Below are 15,767 nucleotides of genomic sequence, written 5' to 3' on the forward strand. Positions count from 1 at the left end.
GAAGTTACTCCGTCACTGGGCTGCATTTATTCCAGGTGACTCCCTACTCTGGGAGCCAGGAGGAGTAATAAGGCATTTTTCCATTAATTAATGACTATAGGTTCAATGACTCTCTAGGGATTTTCATCTGGAGCTGCCAGAAAGTAAGGAAATATTAATGATTACAGTCAAACCTGGAAGACTCTGAGACAAAATTGGAAACCTTATGAGTTTACCTGGCACAGGCAGGCATTTTCCAGCCTCACCTTCCTTTCCCACCTCCCATCCCCATCCTGTCCGTGTTCCTCCAGTGCAGTTTTGGCCATCAATCCTTGTCCCTTTCCACATGACCTCTCTTTTCCCATTCTCTCAGACCTCCCTCACTGAAGCAACCCCTGATCTTCTGTCCTGTGGGAATGGGCCATGTGGGGATGGATGATGACAAGGACAAATTTTTCCCTCTTTAGTGCTTTTCCTGGTTTTAATTCCCACAGTATACAGTGGAGTTCTGCCCCCTCTGCTGGAAGAGCTCAGCACCTCCAGCTGAGCTCAGTACCCTGGAATTTCCTGAATTGGAATGGACCCACAAGGATCAGCGAATCCAGCTCCTGGCTGTCCTGCACAGAACACCCCAAAAATCCCATCAGGTGCCTGAGAGCATTGTCCAAATGCTTCTTGAACTCTGGAAGGGCTGATGCAACTCTTGTTTTGTTCTGCAAGGATCAGGTTGCTCATGGCACTTTTGGCCATGCCCATAGACCATGAAAAGTCTAAACCTGCTCACCTGTAGCTCCCCTACACTGTCACAGGTTGGGGTGGCACTGGAAGCACTTTTGTCACTGGTCTGTCCCCTCAATGCTTTTTTCCCCCAATATTTTACTGATTCTGACAACAAAGGCAGAATTCATTTGTGGAACCAAATTTCACCTTCAAAAATTTCCTTCTTAGTTTTGCCAAGAGTTTGTGGTTGAAGAGTTGCAAAGAGCTGGAGACTCAGCAGGCCTCCTTGAGGTATCTTTGGCCTTCAGATTATCTCTGCCTCTCCAGCCTGAGCTCAAAAGGGATCTCTGGGAGGTCCACCGGGCATTTATTCCCTGTTGTAAACGGAATTACTCCTTTTGTTTCTCCAGCTGACCCACCCAAGTGCACGTTACCAGTTGCATCCCACCCTGGACTGTTTTCCTTCATTGGAGAAAGACCAGGGAATGGGGCTAAATCCTTCTGAGAGCAAAGATTTTCTGGAAAAGGATCTGCAGAGGCAGAGTCCTTCAGCTGAACATCTTTGGGGCCAATCAATCTATTGCTAAAAATAAACATTTCAGTTTAAATTGCTTTAAGCTCCTTTCCCTGCTGTGTTCCCTGACTCCAGCCTGGATAACCTCCAGATGTTTTAGAGGTAATGAACCCAAGGAATTGAGAATGCATCGGATAACAAAGCCCCAGCTCCTGGGTCTCTGCTGGGTGAGGATGCTTATCACTCACAAAGGCTCTTTGGTTGTAAAAACGGAGCTGATTGAGGTTTAATTTCTTTACCTTGCCCTGTCTTGCCTCAGTTCTTCTGCGAATTTCTCAAACATGGGTGGGAATGTGATTGTCCTCATTTCAAAGGTCCTTCTCCCAGCTTTACCCAAAAAGAGCCCTGCGGGATCCACAGTCCCACAAAGGTTCTCCCAATTCATGGGCTGCATCTGACTCAGTTTTAGGGTCTGAACAACTCAGTGCATTTCATTTTTTATGTCAACCACATGCTTTTGCTGAGAAAAAAGATTTTTATAAGCCAGGTAACCCCAATAGCCCCCAACTTTCAGAGGGCAGTAGATACTTGAGTCACCCACAAACCAAGGAAGAAAGACCAGAAAACGAGGCAGGAAGCAATTGAAGCAGATATTTCAAAGTTTTATTGTATAAATCTACAAAAGGCTTTGCTACAATAGCAAATCGAGGGTTGCACTATTCTACTGGCAGGCTCTAGTGGCTTGGTGTGATCTTGTAACTCCAACATGACACATGAGGAATAAACTGCCTGGTCCAGTCAGGTCCAGGGCAGGTGATGTCGGCTTACAAAGACCTTTTGGCTTCAACCCCTACAACCTGCAGCGATTTGACATGTTTGCCTTTTGCACAAGGTTGCTTGAATTAATAATATCTCTAGTAAAAATAAAAACTCTAAAGTAGTTTCATCAGTAAATGCAAAATCGCCTAGGGAGGAAAAAAAATGCAGTGGTTGAAATCTGCTAAAGTTCCAGAGGTACAGCACATCCACACTTCTCATTCACGTGACTCTGCCCCAGGAAAATAAACTACCAGTCCTTCCTGGAGAGGCTGGTAATAAAAACCAGGGTGCTACAAGTAAAGCTCCAATTTGCTGGGAGCAACAATTGAAATCAAATCAGTCCAGGAAATTCAGTTCTGCACACTCCAAAAAGCCAGCTGAAAATGTAAAAAAAACTCAGGACCAAATGACCAAGTAGCACAGACAGGCTAATTCCCTAAAAAAACAGGAGAAATAAAATGCCTATTGAGGCAGTCCAGTCCCCTGGAAGAGACTGTGGAAATTAAGCACCTCAAAATCAAATATCATTTAGACCTTAAGATGATGTCCGGGAATCTGCCTTTACATGGTTTTATGGAATTTTCCAGTCCTGGACATTTTTGCTGAGCCTTGTTGGAATGTGCCTTAGGTCCCTCTAGCTTAATTCAAATGCAACAAAACACCACAGAAGTAATGTGGATTTTTTTTGCTCAACACACACACCCCCCCCCCCATAATGAAACACGCACACCCACACCCACCCACCCACACACACACAGAGGACAGTTGGCTCTGGAAGAGAGAGGAACCAACTGGACCTCTTCGGCTGAGAGATGAACCAAAACTGTCTTGTCCAGCTCACTGGAGCTCTTTTTTTGGGCTCCCTGGGTCTGGATGGAAACAGTCACTCCAAAGCCAGCACAAGAACCCCAGTTCTTGCAGTAACTCTGGCCCATGCAGACCCAGAGAGCGCCTGCTGTCTCACAAGGCTCCTTGCTGGCAAGACAGCTGGCCCAGATGTGCAGGCTCCAACAGTTCAGACAAGCATCTGGACCATGGGATGCTTCTCCAAACTCCGGGAGCCCTTTTGAGGTCTGGAACTGATACCCGCATGAAACGACTCAGGAGAGGTGAGTTACAGCATGGCCAGCGGGGAGGGTTCCTAGCCAAGGCAGGATCAGCCCCTTGGCAAAGTTAATCAGGAAAGTTTGTTGTTTTTTTTCAGTGAGGATCATTTTCCAGTGAAGATTTCTTTAGGTGAGTCCCAGCAGCCCCAGACTGCAGAGGTGCAGAATCCTCTCCACAGACAGTCAGCATCCCTGCTGTCCCCAAAACCTGGACTTGGTTCTTCTGTTCTGGCCTCTCTTTCCATTCTCAGCATTTTCTTCTGTGCTTGGAGGACCTGGACCAGCTCAGGTTTTTCTTTGTCCTGCTGGAAGCAGCTTCCCAGTTTCATTCTGGCTCTCAGCACCTTGAATGTTTGCATTGCACTGCATGGGAGGCTCTTTGGTGCATGATTTGCCCTCTTGTCTTCCTGCAGCACTTTCTTCTCCCCTGGGAAAGCTCTTGGACACAGAGAAGGAATCTCAGCAACAGCAGCAGGGATTGCTGGAAAAGAAAAAAAAATGCACCAACTCTGATTAGATTTTTCAAGTGGGGAGAACGGGGAAATTCTAAGGAGCTGGGATTAAATTTTGCTGTGCCTGCAGCCTGGAGGACCTATGAGGTGTTGGGGTTTAAGGATTTGCCCATGGTCCAGCCAAGGGAAAGCCACAATGTGCAGTCCGTGGGGCATCAATTACTGGGGCTGGTGCTTGGGTTCTGGCAGCAAGGAGCTGAAATCCCACCTCTCTGGTGGTGCCAGGCTGCTGCAGCCCCTGGGACTGAGGTTTTGAGACCAGCACTGGCGTTTGCACCTGGGCTGTTCAATATCTCAGGTCAGGGCACTGGGGACATTCAGGTAGACCCAGAAAGCAATATGGGATGTAATTACCTGTGCCAGTCTTTCCTTCAGGTGGTGGATCTGGCCATTGGTGGCTAAGGGTCCTGAGAGCAGGTCTGATGTTGAGGCCTTTGTTTTGCAGCTTTTTCTGTGGCTTTCCTCCCAAACGCTGCATGCTGCGAAGTGATTCCTTCTCAGAGGAGGATCTGAGTGAGTCACTGGAAGCAAGAGGAGACAAAGCTTGTAATACACGGCCAGCTCATCCTCAGCAGTGACTCCCACTCCCCCATCACTCAGCCCGGGTCATTAGTGAGAAATGCTCCTTTCTCTGCACGCAGAGCTGTTGACAAACTGGGAACAAGTGAGAGGAGAGCTCCCACCATTCCTGAGACCAGCTCCCAGCAAGGATGCAGAGCAGACCTGCAGCTCCTCTGGGCTGTGCATGGGCCTGGGATGTGCTGCCTCAGGTGGGGACTCAAGCCCAGAGGTTTTCCATGAAGGACAAGGCAGGTTCTGGGGCTGGGCTAATTGAGAATCTCCCCATTCTTTTCCCATATTAATCAGAAAGTGCAGGATACTGCCCTCTTTGGAAACTTTTCCCATTCCTGTATTTCCCTTGGGCTGGTCTCCCTTCCCCTTTCTCCCAACCCAATCCCATATCCCATTTCTGCTGAGTTTTTATCCCAGTTTCTACTGGACATTCTATGACCAGTTCAGCTCTGAGGAGAGAATGCCAGAGAGCTGCCTTACCTTCAGCCTCTTGGAAGGAGTCACAGCAAAGGCCTTCCGAGCCACCAGGGCCACGTGCCACCGCTGTGGCAGTGCCAGGAGCATCCCAGGGTCACTCCTGCTGCTGCATCCCTGCTGTTTATTTGGTCTGGTGGTGGATGCAGGTGATGCCCAAGACGTGTTCAGCCTCGGGAAGCTTTGGAGAGCCAAATTTCAGGAATGTCTTTCTTCTCTCAGTCCTGTCATCAAGCACTGGCCACAGGTGAGTGCTGAGCGTTTCCTGTCTCAACATGGAAGAAGTCACAAAGTCCAAGTCCATCTCCATTTATGGTGAGATGTTGCAAGAATTCCTCTGTGAGCAGACAACACTCTGTCCTCAGGTGCTCCAGGACAGGGGTGCCAGTCTTTCCAGGAGCATTTGGATTCTGTCTGTGTGAGCAGAAACTCCTTGCAGCGATGCACAGGCTAAAACTGTGCTGGGGCACACAGATCCTCTCTTCACTTCTTTTGGCTTTTACATGGCAAAAGCTTCTGTTGTCTCCACACATCAGCATGGACTCAATTTGCTGCTCTGGGGATATTTTGCTCTGAATTTAGGGTGTGTTTGTTTGTTTCATTCAAGGAATAAGGATTTATTTCCCTTCCCTCCCCCCCAGTCTCTCTCAAAAAAGCTCTGGTGTCTCCTCTCTCTACCTTGAACACCCTCTCTTCTCTGAAAGGAAGGAGACTGCTCCTTCAATAAATGAGCTCAGAATTTAATTAGAAAATCTGTTTCCTGCTGAATGCACAGGATAATGTGCAGAGAAAGGATGAAATCTGCCTCTGCACTGCAGTGGCCTTGAACTAGAGTGAGCAGAAACTAAGACAAGAAGTAAACCAGTAAGAGCCTCTTGAGAGGAAACACATTAAAGCAGGTATTAGGTGCAGTGAAATGAAAACCACAGAAAATAATCCAGATTCTTAAAGCTTTCAGTTCCTGAAATAATAGGATTATTTTTTCTTCTTATAACAAAAAATAATCAAAAAAATTACTTTAATCCTTTGGAGCAAGTAAGAGCAGGAGATTGCCAAGTGAACAGAAACCCAGAGGTTAATCAAAAACAGGCAAGGGTGAAAAAGAAAGCTGTCTCCTCAGGACAGGGCCACCCTCTCGGAGGAGGGAGGAGAGAAGGAAAAAGAGAGATCCAGATGGGTAGGAACCCTCCACCAACTGCTGCACTCGTATGAAGTCCTTGAGAGCTGCCAGTGCCGAGCGGCCGCTTCACAAGTTGGGAATTGTCTCTAGTTTCTTGTCAGGGAATTCTCATAAAATTGGCTGTTCCCCGCAGTGGTGCCAGCAGGGTCCCCAGCACCACCGCATGGCACGGCCTGGGTGAGGGGGGCAGCCCCATCCTGGGGTGCCTCTCCCTCACCACCTCCCTCCCCCCAGGAGCAAAGCCAATCCCTCTGCTCTGGGCTGTTGGACTGAGCACTCCTCAGGTCTCGTCTCAGCCAGAACTTCCCTCCAAGGAGAAGCTTCCTAAATAAGCCCCCTTCTCCCTTCCACGGAACCCAGACCCCCCTCAGGGGAGCTCATATGACAGTGGCTGGGGGGCTGGGGGGCTCTGGTTGAGTCCCATTGCTCGGCACGGGACTGGCGGTGGTTGAGGGGGGCACGGTCTCCACGGAGTCTCCTGGCTGAACCTCAGGGGTCCTCTGTGGGCTGGGCTCCTCAGAGTGCTCCATGTTGCCTTGGACCTCCTTCCCCCTCTGGATCAGCTGCTCTAAGGTCTTGGGCAGGGGGTAGCTCAGGAAACGCTTCAGTTTGGGCTGGAGGGTTCCTACCACGTACTGGATGATCTCCTCCTCATCTGCATCCACATAGAGGGTCTGGTACAGGTCTCTCTTGCGCCAGAGGAACTGATCCAGGGGCTCCCCCTCTTTCTGGGGCAAATCCAGCTCCCTTTTGATCGCATCCCTAGTCAGAGTTCCCTCGCTGTACTGCAGGAACTCCTTCTTGAACTCGACCCAGTTTTTGACGGAGTCCTGCTTGTACTCCCACCACTTTTTAGCTGGGCCGTTCATGTGGTTTTGGATCTGAGACAGCCAATACTCCTCTGTTCCACCCACCTGCTTTAAGTATTCCTCCAAGTGGCTCAAGAACTCCCGGGGATCCTCAAACACCTGGGTCTCCACGGGGGAGGCTGGAGCGTCCTCCGACACGGAGACCCACTGGTAGGAATCGTGGCCCTGGGGGATGCTGGGCACCTCCCCGGGAGGAGGGGTCAGGGCATACATCTGGCTCATGTCCAGGGCATAATCATAAATCTCCCCCTCACTCGGCCTTATCTCCGGACCTCCCACCCCGACGGACACTGTCTGCTTGCCCTGCTCCCCAGGGCAGTATTTGCCTCCCATGGACTCCAGGCGGTCAGCCCACTTTTCCAGGCGGAAAAAGACCTCCTTCCAAACATTCATCTCCCTCTTGACCCACCTCTCCAGGTGGGCAATGGTCTCCTGGCATCTGGCCAGGCAGGCCTTGATGGACTTCTTCCATCTCTGGTTTTCAGTTGGGACGTGGTCCTCTAAGTTGTTCTCCAACTTCCCCACGGATTTCTGCAATCCCTTCAGCTCCCGCTCCACCTGCTTGGAGACTTCTGTCAGGAGGTGCCGGTGGGTCCTCCGGACATGCTCCAGCATTTCTGCCCTGCACTTCCCTATCTGCAGGATCACATTGGGCTTGTTGGCAACTCCACGGTGCCCCTGGAAGGAGTGGACGCCCGCGCTGGTGACATTGTCCAGCTGCATGGCTCCGACCGTGCGAGTGGCAAACGCGGGAAGAACTGGGTTATAAGCCCCTGGCACTAAAGCTGGATCCCAAAAACCCCCACCACAACACTTCCTGAAAGACACACAGAGACTTCTAAACCCCCCTCCAAGGACTTTGGGACACAAACACAACCCAATCAGATATCACCGCAGAGCGAGCTGGTCGGTCCACGTGGATCCCAGAGAGAGTTGTAGGCAAATTTCTCCTGGTGCCAAGCTGGAAACGCCGGTCTCACGTGTTCAGGGGAGTCCCAGAGAGAACCAGGATCCTCCAGGAACAAGGAGAGGAGTTGGATAGGATGTCCAATCCCACTGGGAATCTGGAACGCCGCAAAGTCCCCGCCGGAGGAAATCACAGAGATGCACAAAGAAGCTGGAAGCTGCAGCAAAAATCCGGGTGATTTCTCCTCGGGCAAACTAGGTGAGTCAAAAACCGCTTTCACTGGAGATGCAAAGAGCTGCTTCTCCTCCCTGTCTGAACTGCCACTAGTCCAGGCTCCTCCATCTACTTATACTCCACGCAGCTCAACATGTGGGTGGTGCCCAGCCTCCTCTCGCACTCTCAGCGCAGCGTTCATTGGAGGAAAAGAGATGCCGGTGACTGTGGCAACCCAGATTTTGGCAGCCTCCCCTCGCTCGCCACCCCCTCGCTCACGCCCCCAGACTCGACGCGAGAAGCGCTTGAAAGGTGCTGGAGACAGTTGGAGAGATGGATGAGTAATCGCACCTTCCGCCTCTCGGAGCGCAGGAAAAACACTTATTCCTTCCACAACTCTTTACTCAGCAAGGTCATCATTAACATGCGTCCCCTGGCAGGGCTCGGGGAGGGCGGGATGAGGAGGAATCCGGTGTGTCAGACGCCCCCGGGCCCCCCGCACACCCCCTGCGCTCACACACACACACAGGGTGAGCTCACTGCTCATGCAAATGCCTGGGAATTGTGGTAAATCAGCAGCGCGAAAAAAAAAAAAAAGGGAGAGAAGAGAAAGGAAAAGCAAAGAGGAGGGGGGGATGCAGAGGGGGGAACACTCAAGGGAGCCACTTCAGCACAAATTGGAGCGCTCTGGACTTTCTCGGGCTTTGGTAGGTGGGAGTCATCCCCGCGGCTTAATCGCACCAGACCAACCACTATCTTGGGAATATTGGGTGAGGGAGGGGGACAACATCCTGGTTTTTTACACCGAATTAAATCCGCCCATCAAAAGCCTGTTCTGTACTTAGCTTTGAATCAGATGCTTAATCAGTGAGCCAGCCCACCAGTGCAGATGAAGCTACATTTGTTCTTCGCTCTTGACAAGGCAGGAAAAGCCAGCCATAAAAGGAGTCTCCGGGTCTTACATAAGCCAGAGATAAAGGATTCCCTAATCCGAGAGAGTTTCCCCGCCGGAACACCCTCGGAGAGGTGCTGAGGACATCTGGGCCTTCTCGTCCCTTCCCAGTGCCAGTGGCTGGAGGCAGTGAGATGCTGATCCATCAGGATAAATCTAAAAAGGGGGTTTGAGCCTGTTGGCAGCAGGGTGGTGCTGGGGGGCATGGCGGACCCCTGCCTGTCTCAGGATGGTGGGCAGGGTGCCAGCAAGGCTAAATGTGGGTCTTCACTCCCAAAGGTCCTGGCTCTGTGGTTCCTGGTGGGAATTCAGCCATCCCAGAGGAGCAAGAAGAGGAGGAGGCAGAGGGTGTTTCAGTGAAGTCCTGCTATAAGGAGGTCCTGGTGAGCCCAGGTTAAATTGGAATCACAAACTGGTGGTGGGTAATTTGAAGGGCATGAGAGGCAGGGGTCAGGATTCCCTTTTTTTCCCTCAAATCTATGTGACTTAGGAGGGCCCATGTCTGTTCCCTAGCAGGTGATGGCTCTCAGGGAACAAGAGGGTTACTTAGGGCAGCAGCAGCTGACCTAGAAGGGCTGCATGGTTTGGTTGAAGGGTGGGTGGGACAGTGAGTGGGGAAGGGGACAAAACCCTGAGGGTGTAACACAGAATTCCCCAACCAGCAGCCCCTCCCAGTGCCATTTCTGACTGCCCTCTGCCTTGCTTACTTCTCCAATTTCACCCAGTTTTCCTAAGCACAAGATTTTGGGGCAGCTGTGTTTGTGTTCAGGAAAAGTCAAATGTCAATTATCTGAGGGGTTGGGAGAGGTCTGGAGCTTTTATGCTGCAGTCTCAGCGCCCCAGAATCTGCCTCAAACCTGCTCTGCTAGGAAAAGATAACACGGACTGGGAGAGACTCTGCAACCTTTGTACCTCTGGATTAGTGCAGAGATATTCCCTGGAGAGGCTTTCACCCAGGAACCCCAGAAATGACCCATAGGAGGGGGACAATATAAAGTGGCATTAACTCTGCAGGATGACCTGCATTCAGCCTCTCCTTGTCCCATCAAATGCCAGAGTCTGGGATGAAATGGGTCCTAAATCTGCCCCAATAAATGGATCCCTTTCCGGGCCCTGCTGCCTCTCTCTGCTCCTCCCTTGCTTTTCACCTGGGAGGGAACCCTGGATCTGAACGGCCTCGTTTGACACTCAGCACAGGATCTCAGGATTATTAAGGATGAAGGGGACTCAGGAGGTTTCTAGCTCAACCTCCTACTCTGAGCTGAGTCAGCTGCTGGGTCAGCTGAGCTAGTTCCAGGCACTGAAAACTCCAGGGATGGCGATTTCTCTGAGGGAAAACCTTTTCCCTTGTACCCAAACTGAGTGTTCTGTTGGAATTTGGACCTGCTGTGCCTTGTCCTCTCACCAGCCTCCAGAAGATCCTGGTTCTGTCTCCTTGATAACTCCCACAGGGACAGGACACTGCTGTTGGATCCCCCAAATCCATCACTTCTCTGGTGTCTAATCCCACACCAGGCACCAGCTCTGACCATCCCAATGGCCTGAACTCATTCTCTGTGATCACTGTCGTGAGTTAAGAGGCCCAAACATAATTGCAGCAAAATATGATTTAAAATGCTCTGACTGGAGGGAGATAATCACCTCCATGATCTCCTGGCTGTATTTATGCTCCCACAATCCAGGATAATCATTTTGCTACCAGGACACGCTGCTGTATCATCCTCAGCCCTGCTGAGCACTCCCAGGTCCAGTTCTCCCAGTCTGTTTCTGCCAGGGACTCTTTTCCCCCAGAAATTCCAGAATTAGCCCTTGCTGAGCATCACCACATTTCTCTTGGCTCTTCCCTCCAGCTTTTCCAGGTCTCTGGGTTAATCGCATTCAGCCTCCTTTCACAGAGCTCTCCCCCTAATCACTCTCCTCCTAATTCTGTGGAGGTGGTGGGGGAGGTGGGAGAAGCGAGGACGAATGGGGGTTTTCCTTCTGGACCTGCTGGGGAGCGAGTTGCTGATTAAGACGTGTGTGATAAGCATTTTCTTTGTATTTCTAATTAAAGCGAGGTGCGTGGGAAGAGGAGGAGGAGAGAGGGGAGCCGGAAGCCAGGAGAGGAGGGAGATGAGGAGCGAGGTGATGGAGAGAGGCAATTTGAGGCAGACAGGCAGATTCAGGGCACAGAGAGGCAGACAGGCATGGAAGGACAGGATCCACAGATTGGGACAGGATGGGGAGGAGGCAGAACTCTTCTGGGTGGCCACAGGGTGTCCAAGATAAGAGAGGGGCAAGAAGAGCAGAAAGGAGAGTGGGATGTGAGGATGAGGGCGAGCAGTTTGCTCCAAAAGAGCTAAGCTGAAGCAAGGGAAGGAGAGAAAATAGCAAAAAGCCACATCTCATAGCTCAGCAGGGATGGTGTCAACGTGGGTTGTCTCCCTAGAGCTTCCTGGATGCACTGTAGGTTAGGATCAGATCCAAAAAAAAAAAAAAAGAGGAGAGAGAAAAGGGGAAAGCCAACAGACCAGTTAAAGGCAGCAAAAGGAGCATGTGGCAGTGAGCAGCAACTGAGCCTTCCCCTGAGGGGAGTGGGACCAGAATAAAGGGACACTGAGTCACTGGCACCTTCCCTGGTGCTGTCACTGTCTGCTGAGGACACGATGCACCCCGAGCCTGGTGGCACTCACCCCTTGGCATCAGTTCAGCCTGTGGGCTCTCTCTGCCTTAGAGCAAATGTGTTTGGTTTGGGGTGGTTTTTTGGGGGGTTGACAGGCCTTTGCCACCTCATCTGGATGAGTGTTCTGCTCAGAGGCTCCTTGTGGCAAGAGCTGTCACTCCTTGGAGAGCAGCCTGAGCTGCGAGCCAGATGAACCTGGTGGGTGAGTGAGAAGGGGGAGATCCCGAGGGAAACTTGGGGAAGTTTCTGGTGCAGCTGATTCTGTGCTTCACATGCTCTGAGGAGCTCTGGCATATGCTGAAGTGCCCTCCTGTGCTGCCAGGGTCCCTCCCCAGTTGTGCACTGAGATGTTCATTGTGTTCCTCCTCGGAATTGCTGTCTGGAGGAGACTTTCTTTCACCCAGGACTCTTTGAAGCACTTGAAATTAGAAGCCTGAAGCCATGTGGGCAATTCATCCCATATTCTTGCAGGAACTAATATCTTCTAGTGGTGAACAAGGGATTTGCTGCATTATCCTATATTCCCTGTGCTAGAATTTTCCCTTTCCTTTCTGTAATTGCTTCCTCTTTCTAGAAGAAATAAGAAGAAAATAAGAAACCACATTTTCCCCTCATCTGCCTCCACATCCTTTCAATCCCTATTAATTCTCCTACAGCTCACCAGACAAAGCTGCCCAGTCATTTGTTTGGTAGCAAAAACCCTTGGAAGGAAATAAAATTAAGAAGAAACCAAGGTGTTGGGCTTTTAAACTCGCAAGGAACGAAAGAGGGAAAAGAATAGCACATTTAATTTGCACCATACGTTTCTATTCATCCATCTCCAGCCCTGGAACACTTTATTGCACTGGAGCTGGCACTCACAACGCAGAGTTTTGCTTTTAAAACATGGTTCACACGTCAGTGGGTCCTTTGTTCCCGGCCACCCATTGTCCCCCAGGCCCACGTCACTTACTGGGAGGGTGTGGAAGCAATTGGGAACCTGAGGGCATCCTGCTATCAATATTACCCCACAATGATGATTGTTATTAGTGCCACAACTTCTGGTGCATAATTCTCTCTGTATTCCTTTTCATCTGGAAAGCCCTACTTTGAGAGGAAGATAAAGTGCTTTGTTTTCCAACCAAAAATATCTCCCGTGTTTTGTAATTCTCCCCTCTTCTTATTTAATGAGATGTTTGTTATTTTGGTTTTCTTGCTGGGCAGAGGAAATGTTAATGAGTCTCTCCTTGTGCTGCTTTTTGCCTCCTCAAGCCTGCCTGAGGCTAAAGCAAGGAAGTCAAAGGAGGTATCAGCATTTTTCACACTCTGGCATTGGCTGTTGTGACCCTCCCGAGGTCAACACAAATAGAAAGACATCTCCAAATGAACTTCATTTTCCTCCCCTGCACAGCCCTGACGAGCTGGAAAAACACATTTGTCGCCGTGTCAAAGGGCCTGGTTCACAACTGGTTTGTGACAATTCTTCTGCCACGTTTTTCAGCTGAGTTTGGCCCACTTTGGGCCTCACACTTGACTCCTCACCCACCTGCCCCCCTTCAGGGTGTCCCTCTAAGTGCTCCAGTAAAAGTTTCTGATTTTAATGCTTTTTTTTACTCCTCCTCAGCAGCAAACACTGCAAATCACAGGTCTGCTAAAAAAAGGGAGAGCAGTGAGGTGGCTGTGAGGAGCAGACCTGGTTCCTCTGCTGGTGTGGCTTGGCTGACAGAGTCCCACCAGGCCAGGAGAGCTCTGCTCCTCATCCTCTGCCTTCATCCCACGGAGATCTACGGATCATTTGTGGCCCATGGAGCCAGTCCCCTCCTCCCCTGCATCCCATTTCATTCTGGGCTTCACACTGACACCCCAAGGCTGTGTGAGAGGAGGGGTGGTGGTGTGGTGGTGGGGCACTGAGATGTCACAGCCACATGGGGAAAATTGTGACATGGTCCTTGCTGGTGGCATCACATCCTACCCTTGATGATGATTCCCGTGGTGACCAAGGGAAGCTGTGCAGCCACAGGTTTTTGGCTGTTCTAGCTGCCCAGGTGATGAGGAGTGAGGGGCTCAGGCTGCTCCAGACCTTTCCAGACCTTTCCTGCTCCAGCTCATCCTGCTGTTCCCATGGGTGAATCGATATTAAGCATCTCTTTCACTTTGCTCAGCACCTACATGGATTTTTCTCCTGGACTAGAGCACATGGGAAGGACTTTAGGGTTGTTGGGAGCCTTGTTTTCCATCAGTGAAGTCAGACTGGCTCACGGGAAGATTTCCATCTTCAGACTCCCTGCTATGGGCTGTGGGGAGGATGGAGAAACGGGATTGTCCTGTGGCCATAAGAGACAATCAGCTGCCTTGTGGTGCTGAACAGCCAGAGCTGATTCCATGGAGAATCCACCACAGCCCCTCTTCCACATCAAATTTTGGAGTCCTACCTCTCCTGTGAGTGCAGCACCTCTGCTTCCATGAGGGAATACACCTGAGGAAGGTAAGGAATGCTCAGGGAAGGCTTTGCACCTGGTACTGCAGGTGTCCTCCAAATTACCATCCAGACATTTTCCTCCCTGCCTGAACCACTGATCAGTTACTGCCTTGCTGAATGGATGGATGGTTTTTCTCCTTCACCCCTTAAATGCTTTATTTTCCCTCATTCAGGCTGAAATCCCAAAGTATTTCCAAACCTGTCCAGGATTTGGCCACAGAAGCGTCAAAGAGGTTTAAAGCCACGCTCCACCTAATTTGGCACCAGGGTTTCAACCCAAGCATCCTCAGTGATGGGACATTCCTAAAATGAAGGGAAAACCTCAGTGCTTTATTATAACTGATTTTGTGGGCATGGTTTGTACCTGCCTCTGAACAGGGATGTGTGTCTGTCTGTCTGTCTGCCTTGGGCTCCATTGGGGCATTCCAAAGGACACCAAGGGGACACGGAGCCTTTCCATGATCACAGAAGGACACGAGGCTGCTCTTCCCAGCCCAACCTGTGTCCCCAGAGCTCTGTCAGCTCCCTGCTCTCACAGCCATCACCACCCTGAAGACACAAACTAGGCCACTGCTCTCCTCTTTTTAGAATTTCTGTCACCAAGTTGTGACTCAATTTACCTTTTTTTCCACCTTTCCATATTGCTTCTCCTTCTTCTAAGCTGTTTCCCCTATTTTTGCCCCCACCAAGCATTGCTGTTAACAAAAGATTTCCTCTAAGCATCCTTGCTAATCTCGTCTGTCCACAGGGAGCCACAGCTGGGTGCAGAAATTGTCCCCTTGTCCCAAGAAAACAACAGAGCACCTGCCTCGTGGCAGAGAGGCTCCTGCATCGCTGGGAACAGCAGGGGTGATGCCAGGTCACTTCTGGAATAAAGGGAGCCTCATTCAGCACATCCTCATCCCAACCCAATTCTACCAGCATTCCCATTTCCTTTATTTAAGTACCTGAAAATGAGAGATGGGTAATTAGGGCCAGCAGGGAAGCTTGAGGGAAACAGAATAACGTGAGAAGCAAGCAGCAGACTGTGCTAATTTCTTCCTTCCAAATCTAGGAGGCCCCAGACGTCACTAAAAGCTTTATTAAAACAGGGGTGGGAGGAGCTGGGGAGAGAGCTGCTGTGGAAAGAGTTTCAGGAGTTCCTTGCTCCAAAAACCCCTCACGACTCCTCAGCACATCACGTCCCCAGCACTGAACACAACTCCTAGCTGGTCTCAGGCTTGAGATCACAGAATCCTAGAAAAGTTTGGGTTGGAAGGGATCTTTGAAGGGCATCAAGCTCCCACCCCTTTTCCATGGCCACATTCCATTGGTCCTGGTTGCTCCAAGCCCCATCCAGCCTGGCCTTGGACACTTCCAGGGTGGGAAATCCACAGGATTAGAAGCATAAACTTGGGACAGGAGGGATCCTGACACCAATCTGTTCCTCGTCCCCACAAGATCATGGCAATTTATTCCGTCTCCCTTCTCCTCAGGTTATCTTTCAATCTAGGGGAAAAAAAAAGCTGCTGATGGAAATTTTTGTCCTCATAGATCTGTTGAATCTTAGCAAGACCAAAAAGGGGAGGGAATAATAAAGAAAACAAGGAGGGGAAGGAAGGAAAAAAAGAAGAGAGGAAAAAAAGGGGAGAATAAAAAGAAGAAAAAAAAGGAAAAAATGGGCGGGGAGGGGGGGTAAGAAATAAAAGAAAAATAACAGTACAGTGACACCCAGAGTTACTTGAGCCTGATTTTAGTGACAGATCCCTAAGGATTGCAGAATTTTTTGTTCGTGTCCCTCAGACATGACGTGGATGATCCCGCTGCAGGGCAGTCGATGGGATGGGATG

The 15,767-nt window shown here is 50.4% G+C and overlaps 1 protein-coding gene across 1 annotated transcript; it reads right to left on the reverse strand.

Annotated features, from left to right (window-relative positions):
• Nucleotides 1-1,854: 1,854 nt before the first annotated feature.
• Nucleotides 1,855-7,982, reverse strand: ARC (activity regulated cytoskeleton associated protein). The gene is made up of 3 exons (XM_064399209.1): nt 4,704-7,982; nt 4,005-4,171; nt 1,855-3,619 (listed from the first exon to the last, which is right to left on the reverse strand). The coding sequence occupies exon 1, from the start codon at nt 7,467-7,469 to the stop codon at nt 6,255-6,257; it is 1,215 nt and encodes a 404-aa protein (XP_064255279.1). The 5' UTR covers nt 7,470-7,982; the 3' UTR covers nt 1,855-3,619; nt 4,005-4,171; nt 4,704-6,254.
• Nucleotides 7,983-15,767: the final 7,785 nt, after the last annotated feature.

This window comes from Passer domesticus, chromosome 1 (genome assembly GCF_036417665.1).
Source record: "Passer domesticus isolate bPasDom1 chromosome 1, bPasDom1.hap1, whole genome shotgun sequence".
NCBI classification, from domain to species: Eukaryota; Metazoa; Chordata; class Aves; order Passeriformes; family Passeridae; genus Passer; species Passer domesticus.

Bases quoted from the DNA above. Each gene is read 5' to 3' on its own strand.
- ARC (XM_064399209.1), bottom strand. From the start codon at position 7,469: ATGCAGCTGGACAATGTCACCAGCGCGGGCGTCCACTCCTTCCAGGGG.